This window comes from Argentina anserina, chromosome 3 (assembly GCF_933775445.1).
Source record: "Argentina anserina chromosome 3, drPotAnse1.1, whole genome shotgun sequence".
Lineage (NCBI taxonomy): Eukaryota > Viridiplantae > Streptophyta > Magnoliopsida > Rosales > Rosaceae > Argentina > Argentina anserina.
Genome location: NC_065874.1, coordinates 29,509,404 through 29,531,260, shown reverse-complemented (window position 1 = coordinate 29,531,260; position 21,857 = coordinate 29,509,404). Strand labels below are relative to the sequence as shown.

Sequence of the window (21,857 nt, the reverse complement as noted above, 5' to 3'; positions counted from 1 at the left end):
TTTGGGAACTTTGACGCCGATAGAGACCCGCTAGCTTTAACATTGTCGATCCCGTCGAAAGGAACACAGTTGGAGTGCCCTCCGGAGGACAATCCAGGTATGCATTTAGCATTGGTAATCAGACTATTATTAAATTAGTCTGACTGGTTATGTTATCAGACATATTTGATACAATCTCAGGATGTAACATTCAAATACTTATTACAAGATATTTACTTTCTTCATATGTAAACTTTTGTGTATCTATACACTATACAATAACTACACACTTGATTTGATACGACCAAAACTGCAAGGGTTTGGTTTATGCACTGCCACTTCGAGATTCATTTGAGCTGGGAACTAAGGATGGCCTGGATAATGGAATGCTCTCTGTTGAACTTGACTGTTTTTTGCACTAATGGCACATTAACGTCCACATGAAATGTAAAGAAATTGTAAGAGTTCAAAATGGAAACTTTGTTGGAAAATAAACAGTGCCATCCAATTTAGGAATGCAACGGTATAGGCCTGGCCTGTGTGTTTATTTTTGGAATTTCAAGCTGGTTCATCATCATAATATTAGTTATGGCCAGCCAGTTCTAACTTTCTAAAATTCATTTTCAAATTAGTCATCAATTAATACTTTTACGAATTCTTGATTCTCAATTCAGAATGTTCCAAGACATATATACCAAACATGCTCTAAAAATAACATAGACCAATTTCATGGCCAAATGAAATCGACCTCAAATTCATTAATACAAAGCTTATATTTGTGTAGACTTGTAGTGATCATAGGCCTTAGGGAGTCAAAATTTCAACTGGTCTCATACCAATAATTGGCATGATTTCCAAGACTGGTTCCTAAAGTGTATACATTGATCGAATCATCGATAGCATCTAGTCACAGCCCTCAAGATCTGTTTCGTGGTGGATTGCATGCATCTTGCCTTTTAAGAACACCAATTTCAAGATTTTCCGTAGATATATTTCTAATACTGTTAAAACATTATAAACCTGATCTTGTACATTTCCCTTCGATAATTGATGCGTATAGAATCTCATGGTAAATGGAAGTTACAAAGTGAAACTTGTTCTTACGCCTGTTTCATGGGAAATGTCACTCACGTACGATTATCCAATTGCATGCACATATATGCTTATGAAACACTTTAGAAATGAGGTATATTGCTGCTTAATTATACATTTTTTGTATAATGCTGCTTATACATTCTTTTGTATGATGCGCTTTTTGATGCATCCTTTATTTAATTGAAATGAGCTAGCAATAAGAACACTAGCTAAACATATGACATATCAAAGAAGTTCGAAGAAAACGAATTACAAAAATTGGGATGTGGTTTTTTACTATGTGACTCGAATATATGTATACTCAGGCCGATCTCTTACAAGAACAAATGTACCATGATGCTTTGTATCCTTTAGATTCTGAAAGATCGGTACATGATCATTTGGCATGGCTTCATGACTAAACATGAAATAAATTAGAAAAGTATATTACATAAAGATAAAATATATAACTTTCAGCACCGGCATAGAACAATCAGAAGTTATATAAAGATAAGTGCATAGAGATCATGAATGTTAGAAAAGGCCACATTCCTAGATTGGATCGAACTTAAATTTCATGTATTCACTTTGAAGAGAATTTTTCACTCAAATTTTCCAAAACAAGAAAAGGTAGAAGTTACTTCAATGTCTTATAATATATGGAGGCTAGGAGGCTCCCCAACAGCCAAATAGAATCTTTCTCTTTTCAATACACACCAAAAAAAAAAATAGAAGACACAAATATTTAAAACAAAATGAGAAAATTGGGTCGGTGATGAGAGATTTGATTTCTATCGAATCTTCGTATTGTGGGGACTTAATAATTGAACATGTACTGAATCTCAAATTCTATCGATGTTCTTAATACTTGTTTTGAAATCGAGTATTATGATTTATGAGTCATTTCATGAGCAGTTTAGAACCTAATCAAACATATTGGTATATGCTTAAGACTGGTTTTGATATTGCTAATCTCTTCTTCCAATGTATAGCCCATCTCAATGTACAATGGGGAAATCTAATTAAACCGAGTAATCAAGAAAAAGAACTTATACTACACGAGAAAGTTTGTGCAATGAATCTCCTGATCCGATGGCAGAAAAATTTGATATGAGTTCAAAAATTAACAAACCCGATCGACCCATCTCACAGGAAGATGACATATATATGATGGAAATTACTTAAAATCATAGTGTGTTTCTCAAGAGTCACTTCCATGCTTGTGCCAACAAACAAGCATAGCCACACATCTCCTCATGATGTAAAATCTGGCCTTGTGTTCCTTGGCGAGGCTGCTGCACTTTCGGCTTATGGAAGGGTTCTTTTGCGAGAAGCTCCGTGGAAGAGGAGGGCACTTGGAGTTGGAACTGGAAGAGACGCTGCTTTTCTGAGAATAGCTTCTTGACAGAAGTGGTGCATTGGAGGAAGTGCTTCTTGTGGACGAGCTTCTCGTGAAGGCGAACTTGGAAGAAGAACCGATTTCCTTCTTCGGTAGCTTCCATTTCTCATCCATATTTGAGATTATTGTATAATGCTCCAAATAAAGCTTGAGAGGTTGATCTTGAATTATTGATCTATAGCTAGCTATACTTTGGTAGCTTTGTGTGAATGTATGTCTGAAATGGGGACAGATAGAAGAGAGGAACAAGACTGATATAGCCAGAGAGAGAAACAGAGGTGTGAGAGAGTATGGGGTCGGTGGTTAACAGTGGGGGGTAATGGTGTTATTATATATAGTGTGGTTTAGAGAGTGAGCTATTTGTTTAAGTGATTCTTTAAAACACAAGTCTGATCAATTGTATGGGTGATTACGTACTCATGATATCGAGTTTGGATCCTCTATTGTTCTTTACTATATATATATATATATATATGCTGATTTTCTATCTTGATTCGTTCAAAATCTACACCATTTACAGTAACGCTGATCGACCTTAGTAGTACGTAAAACTAAAATTAACCTCTTCATACCTAATACCTTAGTAGCAAAACTGACCCTAATTCTAAACTTGCCGAATTTTCATCATAAGTACCTGAGTAGTAATAAATTCTACATCCACTAAAACTTCAACATTGATGAAGGTTTGACATATAATTAGCAAGATCGAAATCAAAAACCGAAATTGTAAAGTACAGTAAAAATTAACAGAGAAACCCTTACTTGAGTTACTTCCACAACTCCAGGTCTTTTAGAGATCGATCCAGTTAACTCTAACTTCAGAGGATGTATGCGCGCATGCAACGTAAATTTTCGTTTTTACTTACAGGCTTGTCAAAATGAATGCAAGCAGGTGGTTCTTATTGGTGGTTGATATAGACATGTGATCATTTATGATATTACAGTCGTATATATATAGCTCACTGTCAATCTGTCATTGACGGATTAGCTGGTTTTTATGTGGATCTCTTCGACATTTTCCCCTCTTTTCTTCTCGTTTCAACTTCTATAGCAACACCGTTGTGTACCTTATTCTTGAGGAGGAGAATCACTCTTGCTAAAATTTCGATTTGGAAACACTGTTCAAGTACGATGCTGAGACAAATGTACTGCCTCATGTTAAAATCCACGTCCATAGAAATTGTAAGCACCACACAAGCTCTGAGAAAATAGAGGACAGCTGCCGGGGGACCCTGGCCGGTCTTCAATCGTTCGTTCTCATGTGAAAGATAGAGTTGTACCAATTATTATTCTTCCTCCATAATACAGAGGAATACAGAGGACGTATACTCTCATTTTTTTCAAAATTCACATGCCTTTTCTTTCCCTTCACGGGGAGTTATTATATGTACCCGCTATACCAGCTGGAAAGCTGATTTGGGTACTCGACCAATGGGCATGCAACACCTGTCCACCTCCAAAATTGGCTGAAATCTCATCTGTTGTTAACGTCAGTTACCCAACCGTTAGGAGACGAGGCAAATAAACCTTTAAACCGAACAGTCTTCCACTCGAACAAGAGTCTCCAAACAAGAACCCTAAATCGTGAAATGAGACGAGGACTTGCTAATATCTTCCATGGTGAATACAAGTAAGAGTAACTAAATCTCCATATTTTACGTTTACAATCAATGAAAAATCAGCGATTAACTGATGATGATTCATAACGGATGTACTGATCTTGTTTTCATCTTCTTGCAATTGATATCAATATTCAGGATTAGGGGATATATATATAGGTTTACTGAGGCTTATATATATCGTTTATATTATTCAATCAAGTAATATATATGTGGAGATTAAGTTATTTGCCCATGTAATGATATTGCCAATGTTCTCTGGTAAATAACTATGTATAATAGACTATGATTTTACTTTAATGGTAGAAGCATATATAATCAGTTGTCGATCTATCTTTACCTCAGTGCTTAGTTCTTTTTTTTCTTGTCATATAATTAGTCATTGATCTGGAGAGTGATGATGAAAATAGTAATGCTAATAACCGGGAAGAACCAATGATTGTGAATCGTCAAGAAAGTAATGATCAAGAAATTAAGGAAGATGATTTGTGTAGCACGATGGTGTGCAATGAAGATGAAGCTTATGAGTTGTACAACAATTACGCTATAAGCAAAGGATTTAGTATTCGAAAGGGAAGAAAGAGAACAAATGCCAAACATATTGTCACTACAATTAACTTCGTGTGTTTAAAAGAAGGCTTTCAAGAGGATGAAGATCCTTCATAAACAAAAAAAGTTGATAAGCTTGATACAAGAATAGGTTGCAAAGCCATGATCCGGTTTAAATTAGCAGATGACAAGTGGAAAGTTTCTCACTTTCATGCCGAGCACAATCATGAGTTTGCGAAGCCAGAAGAGAGAGCATATTTGAGATCAAATAGAAACATGAATGAAGTTGATAAAGGGGTGATAAGGACTATGCATGAAGCTCGTATAGGGACCGCAAAGATATTTTCATTTCTAGCAGAAGAAGTCAGCGAGTCTGAGAATGTGGGATTCACGAAAAGGGATTGTTATAATAGGGAGAAAATGGCTATGTTTGAAGCCGGAGACGCTCAGAGCTTAATTAATATTTTCAAGCATAAGCAAGGTGAAGATCCTATGTTTTTTTTATTCAATGCAGGTGGATCAAGAAAATCAAAAGACTAATTTCTTCTGGACAGATGGGCGATCAAGACTTGATTATGAGTGCTTCGGAGATGTTGTTGTCTTTGATACTATATACAGAACCAACATGTACAACATGATTTGTGCTCCTTTTGTGGGTGTTAATAACCATTGGAAGAATGTACTGTTTGGATGTGCTTTTCTATTGGATGAGACCATAGCTACATTTAAGTGGTTGTTTGAAACAGCAGCATGAGGGTTCAAAACATATTATTTACTTTGAGTAATGCCAATTTTAAGTCCATGTAACTTGATGTGTAATGATAAGAGATTATTTGAAGCCTATTTCATGGCAACTATAACCTTTTCTTATGGTTTGTATTTCCAGTTTTTTTTTTTGAAACAAATCATTCTTTCATGTAACATATTTACATTAAGTGGTTTTCCGAAATTTCAGTTTGTCAGTAAGATCTTTTTGTGTCTGTTCTAAAATCATTAATGTGAATAGGTAACTTTAGTTGATGTAACAAAAATATCTCATTGATTTTTAACATTACACTTCAATGATAATGCATTTCTGTTGTACACAATACACACTAAACATGTTTTTGGTATCCTTTGTTTGAAATATTCTTCCAGAATCTTGCCAAGCCTTCCTTATCTCCGTTTTCTTTATAAGATTCACTGTAGTAGCATATATATGTTGGTGCTGAGACACTAAAGGTGATTCCCTTGATGATTCTACCATTATCTTTCTTCTTGGTTGAATTCTCCCTAAAATCTTTCTCCCATTGGTCGGGTACAATTACTGATACTACTCATTACCAGCTGAATCGACAGAACTTTTGTTATAATCAATTTGCACTACAAGAAGTACATGCACATAAAGAATGATCAAAATGTAACAATTAACCTCTAAACACCGGGTAAACAAGACGGTTCCTATTCAAGAGACTATACAATAAAAAATGAATAAGTACACATGTAAATCAACAAATATTCACTGCAACTTGATGTTGTTGGCAAAAACAAATTTCCCCTGCCTTTTCATCTTCCTAATCCACAACTACTTTGTTCTCCTAACAAAGAGAAACTATAGATGATTCAAATAAGATAGATACATCTAAAACTAAGTGAATTTTGTAAATTAATGCTTAAAAGGACTTGACATGCTATATATATATATCACATGCACAAACTCTGACTTTCAAGCAATTGATTCTAATGATAATATGTGATCAACCAAGTCATTGAAAGATTGAATATTTAAAGCCCCTTTGTCTCAGTCAAAGAATTGGCTTATCTTGAGTTCAACAACCTATCTCTCATATCTTTCTCAATGGTTGTGCTTGTTTCGCCATATAACTAACCGAATTGGAGTACAAACTGTAGAGAAGAAGAGATGAGATTACGTCTCGAAGTGGTGTGGTTGACAGTGGCTCTAGTTCTCACATCTCAGTTGAAAAGGGGATATATATCAATTCCACCTCAAATCGACTGAGGCAAACACTTGAAAGCATTATAAGTAATCCAATCTTATCCTAATCTCTCATATATTCCTCAACATCAAACTTCCAATTGGAAATTCATCTTTCAATTCTATGCTTTAATTTCAACGCAAATATCACATATTCTCAATAAATATTGTAACAAATGCCTGAAAACTAAACCCAAAGATAAGTGAATTTTAATTTGTTTAAGAGGGTTATCAATTCATTACCATATCACCTCGTATATTCGCTCTCCTTGCAAAACACCAAATCACCAAGACCGCTGCCCCCGCTGCCTGGTTTCAAGTCATGCTCTCCAACTCTAAGCTCAACCCCATCGGAATCTGTTTGCCTATGTATGTAAGGTCTTCACTGCCGCAATACCAGAAACCTCAATCATGATTGGAAGTTTTCAAATTTGACAAATGAAGAGAGAAGATGGCAAATGCTTAAGATCTGAAATAGGGGCTCATCCTCTTTTTTTTGTTTAATAGACGTCTCTTGTTTGAGTTCTTAACGGCCACAAAACAGAGACGTTAACAACGGATGAGATTCTAACAAATTTTGGAGGTGGACATGTGTCGCATGCCATTGGTCGGGTACACCAAATCAGCTTTCCAGCTGGTATAGCGGGTACATATGATAATTCATCTTCCTTCATATATACTCTTAAGCATTCCTTTTAAGGTAAACCGTAAACATATATAGATTGTCATGCATGACACTTGCTATCTACAAGCCTTAATCTCCAAGTGGAGGCTGGACTAGTTGAGGATTTTCTAGGAGAAAAAAACTTAACGGAAAGAGCTACGAATGATTGGAATGAAAGCTGGAAAAGTAGGAAAACGTTAAGTAAATTAGATTAATTATGCATGCCTTCTTTTCATGTGACCGATGATATTTTATATATAATTAATTAAGTATATACGCCTCTTATATTTACAGTGCCATCTTGCCACGAGGTAAAGTTAATTAAGCTTTTGAACTGGATGTTGTTGATAATTGAATTAATCTAACTAACCTAGCTATCAAGTTTAGGTTTAGAATTTAGGGTTGCAAGTTGATCTTTGAATAGTAATAGTGTAATCAATCTTGTAACTTGTAAGAGTGTGCTCTAGCTTTTTGTTTCTGTTTGACCCATGCTTCATGTTCATATTAACCTGCAGATTGGACTGATTCAAAATAAACCAAATACTAATTTTAAAACAAGCAATCATCTAGTTAACAAGGTCACTTATAATTATTCAATTACTCACAGATACCTTCTCTGCGTAACTTCGTACTAAGATAATCTCAACGACTTAACTATACCACTGAATCAAAAGCTACGTACTGCTGTATATAAAGTTTTTCATCGTATAATTAAAATTGGGATGCAGATTTATATAATATATGTGCATGTAAGAGGTTAGGATTCTCAGGCACATGCATCAACCATTATATATTTGTAATGTGTGGCTGGCCTCCAGTAAACATTTTGTAAGAACTCAATTTCTGCAGTAATGTTAATTGGTGCTGATTCATGCATGTGCATGATAAAATTGAATCGTACTATGCTCAAATTAGTAAAATGATAACCTTGTAATTAAACTTCTGGGGGATTTAAACGTTATATTTCCTCTCAATATGCTTCCTTTCATTCCCTGCATATATACCAAGGAAAAAAAATGGTATGATTCTATCTCCACAATGCTGAAGATAAAATGGAGTGATAACTATTGTAAACAATAGAATTCGGTCATATCTTTCTCTCAAGTCTACCTCCTAGCTTGTTTTTCTTCTGTCGGTCCTATATTATGTTTATCGGTGATACTTGCGAACAAAGTATGGATGACTTTGCTAATAGCTAGCTTGTCATCAACAGCGCGCTAGGTGCATGTAAATTGATCTGAAACATTAATGCAGTTTCTGCCGATAATCAATCCTAAAATGTCGATAAAGATAGAGAAAAGTGTTTGCCAAAATAATATACAAGATGGTGCGCACTTACTAGACAAAATAAGAACACTGTTCCGGGAGAATTACTATTCTACCCTTGTGTGTGTCTTAGCCTAATAGGTTTCCTGTTAGGAGATAGATTAGCATCTCCGTAGTAGATTAGGACTCCGAATCCTACGGGATTGTGGTGTTGTAAATGCCTATATATAGGCCCCATATCATTCAATAATATACAAGTATTTCATCCTCAAACACGTTATCAGCACGAAGCCCTAAAACCCTGAATCTTTTAGAGCCTTCCGAAATTTTTTTTTCCTTACCTCCGCCAAACCGCTGCCTCCTGCCGTCGCCGCAACCTCCTGCTGCCGCCGCAACCTCCTACCGCCGTCGCAGCCCCTGCCTGCCCTCGCAGCCCCTGTCGCCGCCCCTGTTCGCCGAGCCCTGCTCGCCACTCCTGTTCGCCGCGCCTGCTCGCCGCCCCTGTTCGCCAAGTCCTGCTCGCCGCCCCTGTTCGCCGAGCCCTATTCGCCGCGCCTGCTCGCCGAGTCCTGCTCGCCGCGCCTGTTCGCCGAGCCCTGCTCGCTGCGCCTGTTCGCCGCCTGCTCGCCCCGCATATTCACGCAAGAGACGTGAAATTCACAAGCAAGGACTTCGCTCAAGAGAAGCTACTCCCGTATACTACAAACCCTCCAAGATGTCCCGCGGTGAAATCGAATGTCTAGCTGATTGCGGAACCACCCACACTGTCCTACGGCACAGGCAGTTGTTCACGGATCTAGTGTTTTCGACTTCTTCGATGACTACAATGATTGGCTCGAAATCCATCATTCAAGGAAGAGGCACTGCTTCTTTCATGTTGCCTAATGGTACGACTCTTAACGTCGTAGACGCTCTTTATGCGCCGAAGTCTCCCCGCACCTTGCTAAGTTTTAAGGACATACGTGCCAATGGTTTTCACCTCGATACTTATGTTGAGAATGGAGAGGAATATCTTTGCGTTACCTCTGAGAAAGCAGGCCATCGCTGCATCTTAGAGAAGATGAAGAGTCTTGGGAATTGTTTGTATCTTACTTCCATTCGGATCTTTGAATCATATGCGGTTGAACGCAACTTTTGTGATTCGGACTCTTATATGCTTTGGCATGCCCGTCTCGGGCACCCTGGACATGATATGATGATTAGAATTCTTAAGAATTCACATGGTCATCCATTTTTCAAGTCCCGGAAGCGATTGGAGGATCACCTCACCCGTGCTCCGCACGGTGAGGCCGTGCCTACCCATGCACCGCATGGTGCGGCCGAGCATGCCCCACTCGGCAGCTCCTCGGCTTTCATGCCGTCGGTGGCGGCATCCCCTCCTTCACAGGAGCTTGTGATGCCTCCCGTGCTTTCACATGCCTCCATGGCAATTTCTGATGCCCATCGCTCGTTTTGCAAAGCTTGTTCTCTTGCTAAATTTCAAGGAAGTCCTTCTTTTGCTAAGACTTCAACCGAGAATATTCCATTCTTACAACGTATCCAAGGTGACATTTGTGGACCTATTCAACCAGAATGCGGACCTTTTCGATATTTTATGGTATTGGTTGATGCATCGACGCGTTGGTCACACGTCGCATTGCTATCCACAAGGAATGCTGCATTTGCTAAGTTATTAGCTGAGATCATCAAACTTCGGGCTCACCACCCCGATTATACTATCAAATCCATCCGTTTGGATAATGCTGGAGAATTCACCTCAAAAACTTTTGATGATTACTTCATGTCTATTGGGATCGAAGTTGAACATCCTGTTCCTCATGTTCATTCACAGAACGGTCTAGCAGAGGCTACCATCAAGCGTATTCAGCTTGTTGCTCGGGCAATGGTTATGGGTACTAACCTGCCGGTCTCTGCGTGGGGATATGCAGTGTTGCATGCAGCGACACTTATTCGTTTTCGACCCGCGGCTAACCAAGCGTTTAGTGCGTACCAGATGGTAACTGGTTACGAACCCAATATTTCACACTTACGCATCTTTGGTTGCGCCGTTTATGTGCCTATTACGCCTCCGCTGCGTACTAAGATGGGTCCTCAGAGACGATTAGGTATCTATGTTGGCTATAATTCCCCAACGATTGTCCGCTACTTAGAACCAACCACCGGAGATCTCTTTACTGCAAGATTTGTAGATTGTCACTTTGATGAGACATGCTTCCCATCGTTAGGGGGAGATGGGAATGTTATCATTCCAAATGAACGTCAGGAATTGACGTGGTGTGTCCCTACTATGTCTCATTATGATCCCCGCACTGCTCAAAGTGAGTTAGAAGTGCAACGCATTATCGACCTCCAGAAAGTCGCGGATTCGATGCCCGACGGCTTTGTAGATATTGCTAAAGTGACGAGATCAAACATACCCGCTGCGAACGTACCGGCACGGTTGGATGTCCCGAAATACGGGCGTGGAAGACAAGCTCCTGGACCTAGCAACGTTGGCACTGCCCCTGACAGTGGGACGAAGGCCGACGGCGGCACCACCGTACGCCGTGGTGTTGCCGGCGCCCCTTGTGGCGACGATGCTGAGATGGCCCGGCATGGAGCAGCTTCGGCCTCGGCTCCTCAAAGAAAAAGGGGGAGACCGATAAACTCTAGGGATTCAAAACCTAGAAAGAAGCGAATGACTAAGGCACAGCGCGTCATCAACGATGAATCACCATCGTATGAAGTTGTCTCTGATTACAGCTATGTCCATGAATCAACCCAAGTGTTACCGTGGGACGCTATGGAACCTTGTTTGATGCCAGAGAACAACGAAATCTCAGTGAACTACACAAGTGAGCAGTCGGTCCGAAACCGAGCCACTACATGCATTGATGACGTTTTCGCTTATTCCGTCGCACATGAGATCATATCTGAAGATGACGTTGAACCTCGCTCTGTAGCTGAATGTGAACGCAGAGCAGATTGGCCGAAGTGGAAGGAAGCAATCCAGTTTGAACTTGACTCATTAGCGAAGCGAGAAGTCTTCGGAAAGGTTGAATTGATTCCAAGAGATGTCAAACCTGTTGGACATAAATGGGTCTTCGTTCGTAAGCGTAATGAGATGAACGAGATCGTGCGCTATAAGGCAAGACTCGTGGCGCAAGGATTCTCACAACGACCTGGTATTGACTATGAAGAGACTTATTCTCCCGTTATGGACATCATTACCTTCCGCTACCTTATTAGTCTGGTAGTGTCCGAAAGACTAAACATGCAGCTTATGGATGTGGTCACAACTTATCTCTATGGGGATCTTGACGCAGAGATATACATGAAAGCTCCAGAGGGACTACCTTTACCTCCATCAAGTGCCTCCAGACCACGGAGTGCTCATGCAGTCAGATTACGTCGTTCGTTGTACGGGTTAAAGCAATCCGGAAGAATGTGGTACAATCGGTTGCATCAATACTTGGTGAGAAGGGGTTACAAGAATGATGAACTATGCCCATGCTTGTTCATACGAAAGACAAATTCCGGATTCGTCATCGTTGCGGTCTACGTTGATGACATGAACATAATCGGTACTCTTGATGAGATTGAAGAGACCGTGTCTTATCTGAAGTCGGAATTTGAGATGAAAGACCTAGGGAGGACGAAATTCTGTCTCGGCCTTGAGCTTGTGCATAGGGCCGACGGCATCTTAGTGCATCAGTCAAATTACACGCAGAAGATGCTTCGACGTTTCAATATGGATCTATGCAGTCCATTGTCTACTCCCATGGTCGTCCGAAGTCTAGATATCAAGAAGGATCCCTTCCGTCCTAAAGAGGATGATGAAGACGTTCTTGGTCTTGAAGTTCCATACCTTAGTGCGATTGGGGCACTATTGTATCTTGCTCAATGCACTAGACCGGACATATCTTTCGCAGTGAACTTATTGGCTAGATTTAGCTCCGCACCTACGCTACGTCATTGGAATGGAATCAAGCATTTGTTTCGATACTTAAAAGGTTCCATTGACATGGGATTGTTCTACCCCTATTGCAGAGAGAACACCGCCACGGTATCTCCCCACACCACCGCCGTCGCCGACCCCGGCCTTGCCGCCGTACAACGCAGCGATGCCACCGGCCGCCATGGCGTGGAGACCGTGCGCGGTACCGAGAGCAGCCACCGGTCCCGTGCAGCTCTTTCCTCCGATGCAAAGACTTCAAACAACTTGTTAGTTGGTTATGCCGACGCAGGGTACCTCTCTGACCCTCACAAGGCTCGTTCCCAAACCGGGTATGTGTTTACCATTGGGAATACGGCGATATCTTGGAGATCCACAAAGCAATCTCTTGTTGCTACTTCTTCGAATCACGCGGAGATCATCGCTCTCCATGAAGCAGTGAAAGAATGTGTTTGGCTACGATCACGTGTTCGCCATATTCGTGATTCTTGTGGATTAGTCTCTACAACTGATCAACCTACGTGCATTTATGAAGATAATGCTGCTTGCATAGAGCAGACAAAGTTAGGTTTCATCAAGGGAGACAACACCAAGCATATTTCGCCTATGTTCTTCTACAACGTTCAACAACAGAAGTTCTTGAATGTTCAGATCAATCAAGTGAGTTCAGAATCCAATGTTGCGGATTTGTTCACTAAGTCTTTGCCTAAATCTACTTTTGTGAAACATGTGAAGAGCATTGGCATGCGTCGTTTATCGGAACACTAGAGTTTGGTAGACTTCAGGGGGAGTCTATATCACATGTTAAGATCCTTAAGTAGTTGGTGCGTTGTGCTCTTTTTCCCTTCGTTCAAGCTTTGTTTTACCCAAGAGGTTTTTGTTTTGCTTGACAAGGTTTTTACCGAGGCAACGATGTGTGCACCATGCAACCTAGGCATGCGACACAAGGGGGAGTGTTCCGGGAGAATTACTATTCTACCATTGTGTGTGTCTTAGCCTAATAGGTTTCCTGTTAGGAGATAGTTTAGCATCTCCGTAGTAGATTAGGACTCCGAATCCTACGGGATTGTGGTGTTGTAAATGCCTATATATAGGCCCCCATATCATTCAATAATATACAAGTATTTCATCCTCAAACAAACACATAATATTAACGAAGAAATTATTATATATACCCGCCACATATCCTACGTGACGTACATCCTTAATGTTATTAGTCTATTTTTTACTGTGATTGTTTCTGATTGGTTCTTATGTGTAAATAATATTTTGTCATTTTCACCGCGTGTATGTTAATTATACCATGACGTAATATGATTGGCTGGGTACACCATGTGACACTGTCATGTGGCATACCTAGCCAATTATATTACGTCATGGTATAATTAACACGCACACAGTGAAAATGACAAAAGTTTTTTTTACATATAAGAAACAATCACAGTAAAATATTGACTAATAACATTAAGGGGGTATGCCATGTGAGATATGTAGCGGGTATATATAATAATTTCTCTTTTAAAACTTAAAGAGGATTTGTTACCAAGAAGAAGATGAAGAAAAACAGTTAGCTTTATAGGATTGATTTTTTTTTTGACAATCTTATAGGATTGAATTTTTTATGTATGGAATCCACTAAGATTTTATATAAAATGAAGGTCTGAATAGCCATTACATACTCTTCTGCATACAATAGACAAGATGTCTTGAGCCAAAACCCAAACTTAGTACATAATATAGGTATATATATTTTTAGAACTATCCTAGAATTGAAAACATAAAAATAAAAAAGAACTCTATTTTATGACATATCAAAGTATAACAATATGCTAAGAAAATAAACTAAATTGTGCTTGGCCCTTGGGCGAATATCACCAACATTGGGTCAAGCATCCCCGGCCACATCACTCAATTTTAGCCCAAAAGAGGCCAAAAGCCCAATCAGACCCAACCAAGCCAATGCTGCCCAAGCCAGACCCCGACCCGAGCAGACCCAGATCGAAGTATCCTTGCCGACGCCGAGTCCGCTGGTGAACAACCATCAAAATCCTAGCAACGCAGCATCATCCCTGCTGAGTCCACAAAAGGCCGAGATCCCATTGGATCTACCTCCAAGAATGAAGCTTTCCAGCTACAACTGCGACCACGACCACGGCCGTCAAGGATGACTCGCCCAAAACCCAGCACAGTCCCGATTGACACTGCCGGCCCCCGATCCCCGACAGAGATACAATCCGACATGGATATTCTGACCCATGTCGAGCCACCACCAGCCACCTCAAGAGCATATCAGAGCCGGCATCACCATCATCTTTCCATGGAGAAACAACCTCTTGTCTCTATTGGAGCCAAGGATCGAACTTGGTCTGGACCTCGACACCGTAGCTAGAGAAACTTTGGGCCGACACCGTTGCCATTCCGCCAACATACAATCGGGAGAGCATGAAACTCACCGCCGCCACCACGAAATCTAGGTTTCGCCTCTCCAAAAAGCTCCGCAAGATCCGGAGCATTTTTTCTTTGTTATAGGATTGAATTTGAATCACTAAAAGTTCAATAAATGAGCTCCAAAATCCTAAAATCCTAAAATGTTATAGTACATGGCTGAGCAGCTGAAGAATCTTCTAGCCAGATATTTATTTGTGTTTGCTAGAAGATTTGACGGGTCAAAGTTCAACTATTTTGCAAAATTAGGGAAATTAAGTACTAGTATTAATGTGATAAACTAAAATTTCCGAGGGAAATACTATTGGGTCACATGGGATAACAGAAACTTTGAATCATTGTTAAAGGAATATTTGACCATAAGAGGGGGTTCTCAATAAATTTAAACTTGATTAAATTAGTGAAGAGTACAAGTTAACCCCAGCATGGCTCTGCTCTATGGACTGGTAAATATATAAGATATGAGCAGTTGAGCACATGCTTTAGTCGACACAGGCCGCGCCTTTGTATGGTCCACCGGTTTGTGGCATGTAGTTGTTGTACAAAATTTTCTTTCGAGAGTGAAACTATTTAGTTTCGGGTGTTTAAACAATCAAGGGTGGTAAACCTAACTTTTTATATGACTTCACCACTAGATAGTCGAGTTGGTATGAAACCCCCGTACGGTTGAGTTCGTATCTAAGAGAAGTCCACCGCCCCTTATTGAAAGCTTAGGTCTGATCTCAGTCTTATACTCTAATGTAAAGGTTATTCCAATGTATCAGAGACACTTTTGTTCTTCCAAGCAAGGAATAAAATATCGGCGAGAACGGAAATATCGATGATCCGAAAATTAGAAATTTCGATGGAAATTTCGGGGAAATTTCGTTTTTAAAAAATAATTAAGTAAATTGATGGAAATTTATATAAAAACATGGAAATTTTGAATAAAACTTTAAGAAATGTTTATTTGATCAATTATCTACTATATGTCATAAAGAATTATTATATAACTATTAGTTTATAGTGAGTTATAGTAATTTGAGGTGAAATAATCGTCGAACATTATTAAAAATCTACTTAATATATATATATATATATATTTACCTAAAGGGAGACTAGCTCATCACACCTTATTTACAAATGATACATTAAATATGAAATTACATGAGTGATTTAGAACCACATAAATGATCTATGAGGTATACAATTTCATCATGTTTTTGAGTAAAATCCTGAGTATATTGTGAAGAATAGTCATTAAATGATACATCTCCTTTCTAATTTTGCATATATTGACTTATATGCCAACCATATGAGTTATGAGTGATTAATTCTGGGTTGTGCTACTGGTAGTTCCCGTTTGGATCAAGCATTTCTCGACTTTGACCATAACCATAGATTTGTGAAGATTGTGCATCAGATTGTGTCCATATGTTTTCACTTGATTGCATCTCATTAGAGAATAAATATGGTAGATAAATCATGTTGAATTTCCCCCAAAGGGTAAAGTCCATCATTGCTTCCTCCTAGACCAAAAGGGTTTGATTCCCTTCAACAACTAGTTCGGTTTTATTTCAATTTTAAATGAATGTTGAGACATGTAATGCAATATATAATAAAAAGCGTCATATATAATAATAAGTTGTTGTAGTAGAGTTGACTATAACTTTGTGCTCGCAAAAGGATGAATCAGAGGTTTGATTTTTCTAATCAGTGATTTTTTATTTTATTTGAAGTTGGCTTGACACGTGGCGATATTATGAAAATATCGGGAAATTTCGAAAGTTTCCGGATATATCGAGAAATTTTGAAAATTTCTATCGAAAAATGATTGGTATGTAATAGATATATTCATATCTCGAAAAATGGAAACTTTCGCGGAAATATCAAAGAAATTATGGATATTTTAGTCTTTGCTTCCAAGGCACCCTATTCTATTGATGACGTTAAATTCTTATGTATTGTGATCGATACTAATTCACTTCTTTATCATTTCATACCGTTTTAGGTACATGAAAATCTAAATTGGTATGGCCAATTCAATTCCAACTTTCGCTTTATATTGTTCCACCAAAACAGTATAGTAGATGCCTAAAAACCTCAACTTAATTATGCCATTTTGACTCCACGTTGACGAAGATTCATCGCAAAACCGCTCAGAAAAAGGATGATTGAAGATGATACCTCGGATGATACCTTTGATCCATAGCGATCCCTTCAAGGCACACACCCACCGCCAAACACGGCTAATGCACTGTGCCGCCATAGCACCACGCTGGACATCATGTCCAGGAGATCGAAGACTAGAATACGTTTTTAAACTATGTTTAGTCTCTAGTTAGGTTGTGTTAAGAGATTCAAAAACAATTTAATTGGTCATAGGCCTTTTATTCTTTAAAGTAAATTCTTCATAGACGCTTGTGTTAAATTCTCTTTATGTTTTTTAATACTAATGCTCTTCCTTATTATTTCTTACCACTTGAGGCCATAAAACACCTGAATATTTGGTCGTAATCCTAACTTTCTCGCTGCTCTCTTTGATTACAAACCCACCAATTTCGCACTTGATACCAAGCATATTGCTATGAAACCTCTTAATATCTATGATTAGACATCCGTGACAAAACAAATTTGACTACCTTCTCAAAGAAATTCTAGTGATGGGTCAAATAAACGTCACATGCTATGTTAACGATGGTCTACAATGCATCTCTTATAACCAATGGTCTAAATATCGTTTTTGGTATCGTATCGGTCGAGAGGTAAAACGATATATCGGGGGATATATCGGTTTTATCGGGGATATATCGGTTTTATCGGATTTGCTTATTTTCAATAAAATTTATAAAATTATATTTCAATATGTATCAAATAAAACGGTACTAAGTAAACTAAAGAATAAATACTTGATTTAATGACAATTAAAGTACACGAACGACATCTAATAATAAAAATAGGCATTTAAGAATGATTATTTAGACTTGAAATTCATCATATATATTTAAAATATATATAAAGTAAAAATATATATGAAAAAATGAAAAAAAAAAGTTTTTCAAAAAAAAAAGAGGAAATAAATATTAAAAAATTAAACAAAAATTGAGAAAATAATAAAAAAAAATCAAAGTTTGACCGATATATCGGAGTTTGACCGATATTTGACCGTTGACCGATATAGTCAACCGATATGGCGATATTGTATCATTTTCTAAATATCGCCGATATATCCGATATTTAGAACACTGCTTATAACTAGAAGCTGCAAAGAATGGTGTTTCAGAGTTTGTGTTAAACCAAGTCATTTTGTTGGTTAATTGTCATGTGGGATTGAGAATATGAGCATTTTGGGAGAGTGACCCACATGGACACATGTGAGCAGCATAAGATGGGAACCCTAGAAGGGAGTGGACCCCTTATACTACCTAAAAAAGAAACTGGTCAAACCCCACCCTCTATGATTTTGTCTACACAAGCTTCGTTTTGATTAAATTAAAAAAAAAGAAGAAGCAAATAAGAGGGTCTTCACGTTTCACATTGTTGGCCTTCATATATACCCCCGGAGACAACAGTGTCAGTGACGTTTGAAACCGATCGATCGGGCTGTATATATATTATTCTGGGGGGTTTCGGGGTATGATTTTATTCCGATTTGTGCAAAGCATTGATGGGCTTTGTTCATAACTTCAAACTTCAAAGGGTGCATGCACACTTTCCCAAGCACACATAACATGACCGACTATCAGTGACTTGCCAATGTATCATATGTTCATTGATCGATTATACAGACCCTGAGGTAAATAAGTTCATTCTTCCGATGATATATATTGATTGATCGATTTTTGTTTCTTTGAGACGGAATGAAATGAAACCAACTTCAATTGAAGCTTTTTAAGCATCTAAAATTTATAATGTCAAATAAAAGCTTGTTACACGCTTAAATTAAAATAAAGTCTCTTAAAAAATAAGTAATCGATGTGTGCGCATACTAATTTCATCATTCTCATTCAAAACATTTCCACTTTCAATTTTAAGTTTAACATGTTAAGTAAAACAAAACTTCTTTATGTCTAGATCAATAAGTTTCACGCGGTAACTCTCATGTTAGTATATGTCATAACCAAAGATTACAAAGTCTTCATATCACGGTTCTAATTACGCAAAAAGTTACTCCTAATGTGCTGGTAATTCATATTGACAAGTTTAAACCAAAGATGATCGACTACCTTGAATGATCTCAATGTAAAACTCTTGATACCACTAGTCAAATTAACTCAAGCACTAGAAAAGCCGAACTTGAAAGTTAAAAAAAGAAATATGTCGAGAATGAAAACGAAACAACAAACCAATAGTCTAAATCTAATATAGAGAAAACTACAATCACCGAGGAAGGGATTTGTATTTTTCCCGGAAATTTTGGAAGCTCAAGCCAATCACTTATCTAATTACATCAGTAATCTGTTACCTCCTCATGCCATCCCATTCAACCTCTCTTGACTTTGGTTACCTTCTCTTTCCACAATATCATCAATCATTGGGGATCAATATCCGCTCCTCATCACATACATTACCCCAAACACATGCAATGTGGTTATTCTAGTGGCCACGATCACACATTGAGATTACTCCAGCAGGGGTTAGATATCAAAACTGATAATGGCACCAGTTGCTGCTCCATTATTACTTTCATGTCACTCCCGATCAGCAAATGGACCCAAGAAAATTTCACTAAAGATGAGCTTCCTGGCTCTGTGTACTTGACTAGTTCTGTGTAGGCAGAAGATGATCGAATGAGGAAGGATGCCCCCCACACAAAGGGTCCCAACCCCTCATGGATGTTGTCCTTCTTGTTGGCAATGGGGTAGATATATTTGAACAATAATCCATCATCCACTTTCCTTCAACAAAACTATAATTTCACTCGGCGCATAATTGTTTTGAACCTAAATGTAGAATTCATCTAACTACAGAACTATGAAGACATGCAACAAGCTACTTGAAAACAGATAAACTCTCTGGCGACATAGTAAGAGTGTAAGACCTAACCAGAAACATGCTTGAAATGCAATAGCAGGTGAAAATTGTAAGACATGCCAATTGTCGCCCGTTCCCAACTCTTCTCCTCGACATGGAGAGGCGAGAAGCAGGACAGACAAGATCAAGGGTGAAGCCTTACCAAGAAACCTTCCAAAAGTAACAGAGATTGGAGGCTTTGAGCATAAGGGTGTAAATCAAGATCGGATGTCAGGTAAGGCAGCAAAGATCAAAACTGAAGATATATGAAACAAATTAGTCGATCATGGATGTTACGCTAACATTAATTAGATTTGAGAAGATAGAAAGATTAATATTACTAACATACTAGAATACTAGATCCGATCCATCTGTACGTATATGCCATATATAGCCGGCCTATATTGAAAATCACTAGATAACTATAAATCTCTATATATTATGCTGTATCTGGTTGCACTCAGTTGTTCTCTTTGTAGAGCACAGGCCGATGATACGGGGCAATTCAGGACTTATACGGCAAAGTGTACAATGCACCGATAATGCACGCTTGTAAATACTATATATAGCTGGCGTCAAAGAATTTAGCTATAGAATAGCTGAACAATGCAATTGATATGCTCTTCAAAGACTGCAACTTGCATAAAAGTTATTAAAGTGAGTACACTAACCTGAATTACCGAAGAAGCTAGATAGCTACTGTGCGTGTAAATAGAAGTGACAATGAAGATTTAAGTCCGAAGCGAAGAGAAGCAATCTTAAAGAGAGAATCCGAAACTTTGCTTGATCCTTCTGCTGCTGTCAAAAATCATAACTGCGAAGCAGCTCTGCTGTCGCCTGGCTTAGAAAACATTTGCCGCAGGCATGAAAATAGAGATTAAATTCAATGTGCTTCATGAATGCAAAAAATGGTGAAACCAATCTAATTATTAATTCAGGCAGAAATCATCACCAAACTGGGAGCCTAATTTCACAAGTTGTCAAAATGTTAGATGTAATGTATTATTCTCAACTCTCTCTTCTTATCCTTGCAACTTAATTCATTTTATTTCCACAGTAACTAGTTAATGATAGAAGCTTTATAATTAATCATAAAAATAAACATATTCCTGTGTTTTATCTAGTATCATGGAATCTGTATAGAACAGTATTTCGTACAGGAAACCTGAAATCTCTGAAACATGCATAAGACATCAGATTCCTGACATCCTTGGATAAACCCCTAAATTAAATACCAATAAAGAGCTTTGAAGCAAGGAGTCACACAAACATCTGAGCTCTAACTCCAAGCTACATACATATTTAAAAATGTGATAACAACAAAAGAACAAGCCTCAATCAGATATATAATATATGTAACAAATTAACCTGGAAATGTATTGGTTCAGATATATCTACATTATATGTATTTCAAATTATTAACTAGAAACCTTCGAAACGATTTATGATATGATCAAAGCAATTTTGATACAATATTACCCTGCCCTCGTACAATTTGTATAAAGTTACTAAAGAATGCGTAGAATTCGATGTAAACCTAATCAAGCAAAGGTATAGTTATCTGCATCATACTATAAGAGTATGCACTAATATTCAGCTTGATACTTAAGAGCTAACTGAACTATATGCATATATATAGAAAACTCCTTGTCTAAAAATATCGTCGATCATTGATTTTTATACTGATTTGAGTGGTCTATATGCTAGGCAAATTAAGCGAAGGAAACAATCAACAAGCTAGCTAGATAAGCCGCCCATATGCTATAAACCAAGATTACGCATCTGTCCATACTCACAGACAATTGATATATACTCTTCAAATCAACTGAAATTAAATGACAAGAAACCTAGCTAATATATCATGGAATTCTTACCATGTTCTTCTCAATCCGATCCGGTCCTGTTTCGAATTGGAGCTGAGAAAGATTGGGAATATTTCAATCTTATAGAGTCATGTACTA

The 21,857-nt window shown here is 38.2% G+C and overlaps 1 protein-coding gene across 1 annotated transcript; it reads right to left on the bottom strand.

Annotated features, from left to right (window-relative positions):
* Window positions 1–2,204: 2,204 nt before the first annotated feature.
* Window positions 2,205–2,646, bottom strand: LOC126788662 (small polypeptide DEVIL 13-like). Its single transcript, XM_050514672.1, has one exon. The coding sequence runs from the start codon at window positions 2,564–2,566 to the stop codon at window positions 2,255–2,257; it is 312 nt and encodes a 103-aa protein (XP_050370629.1). The 5' UTR covers window positions 2,567–2,646; the 3' UTR covers window positions 2,205–2,254.
* Between the last annotated feature and the right edge of the window lie 19,211 nt (window positions 2,647–21,857).

What these genes read in the sequence shown, in the direction of transcription:
- LOC126788662 (XM_050514672.1), bottom strand. Translation starts at nt 2,566, where the DNA reads ATGGATGAGAAATGGAAGCTACCGAAGAAGGAAATCGGTTCTTCTTCC.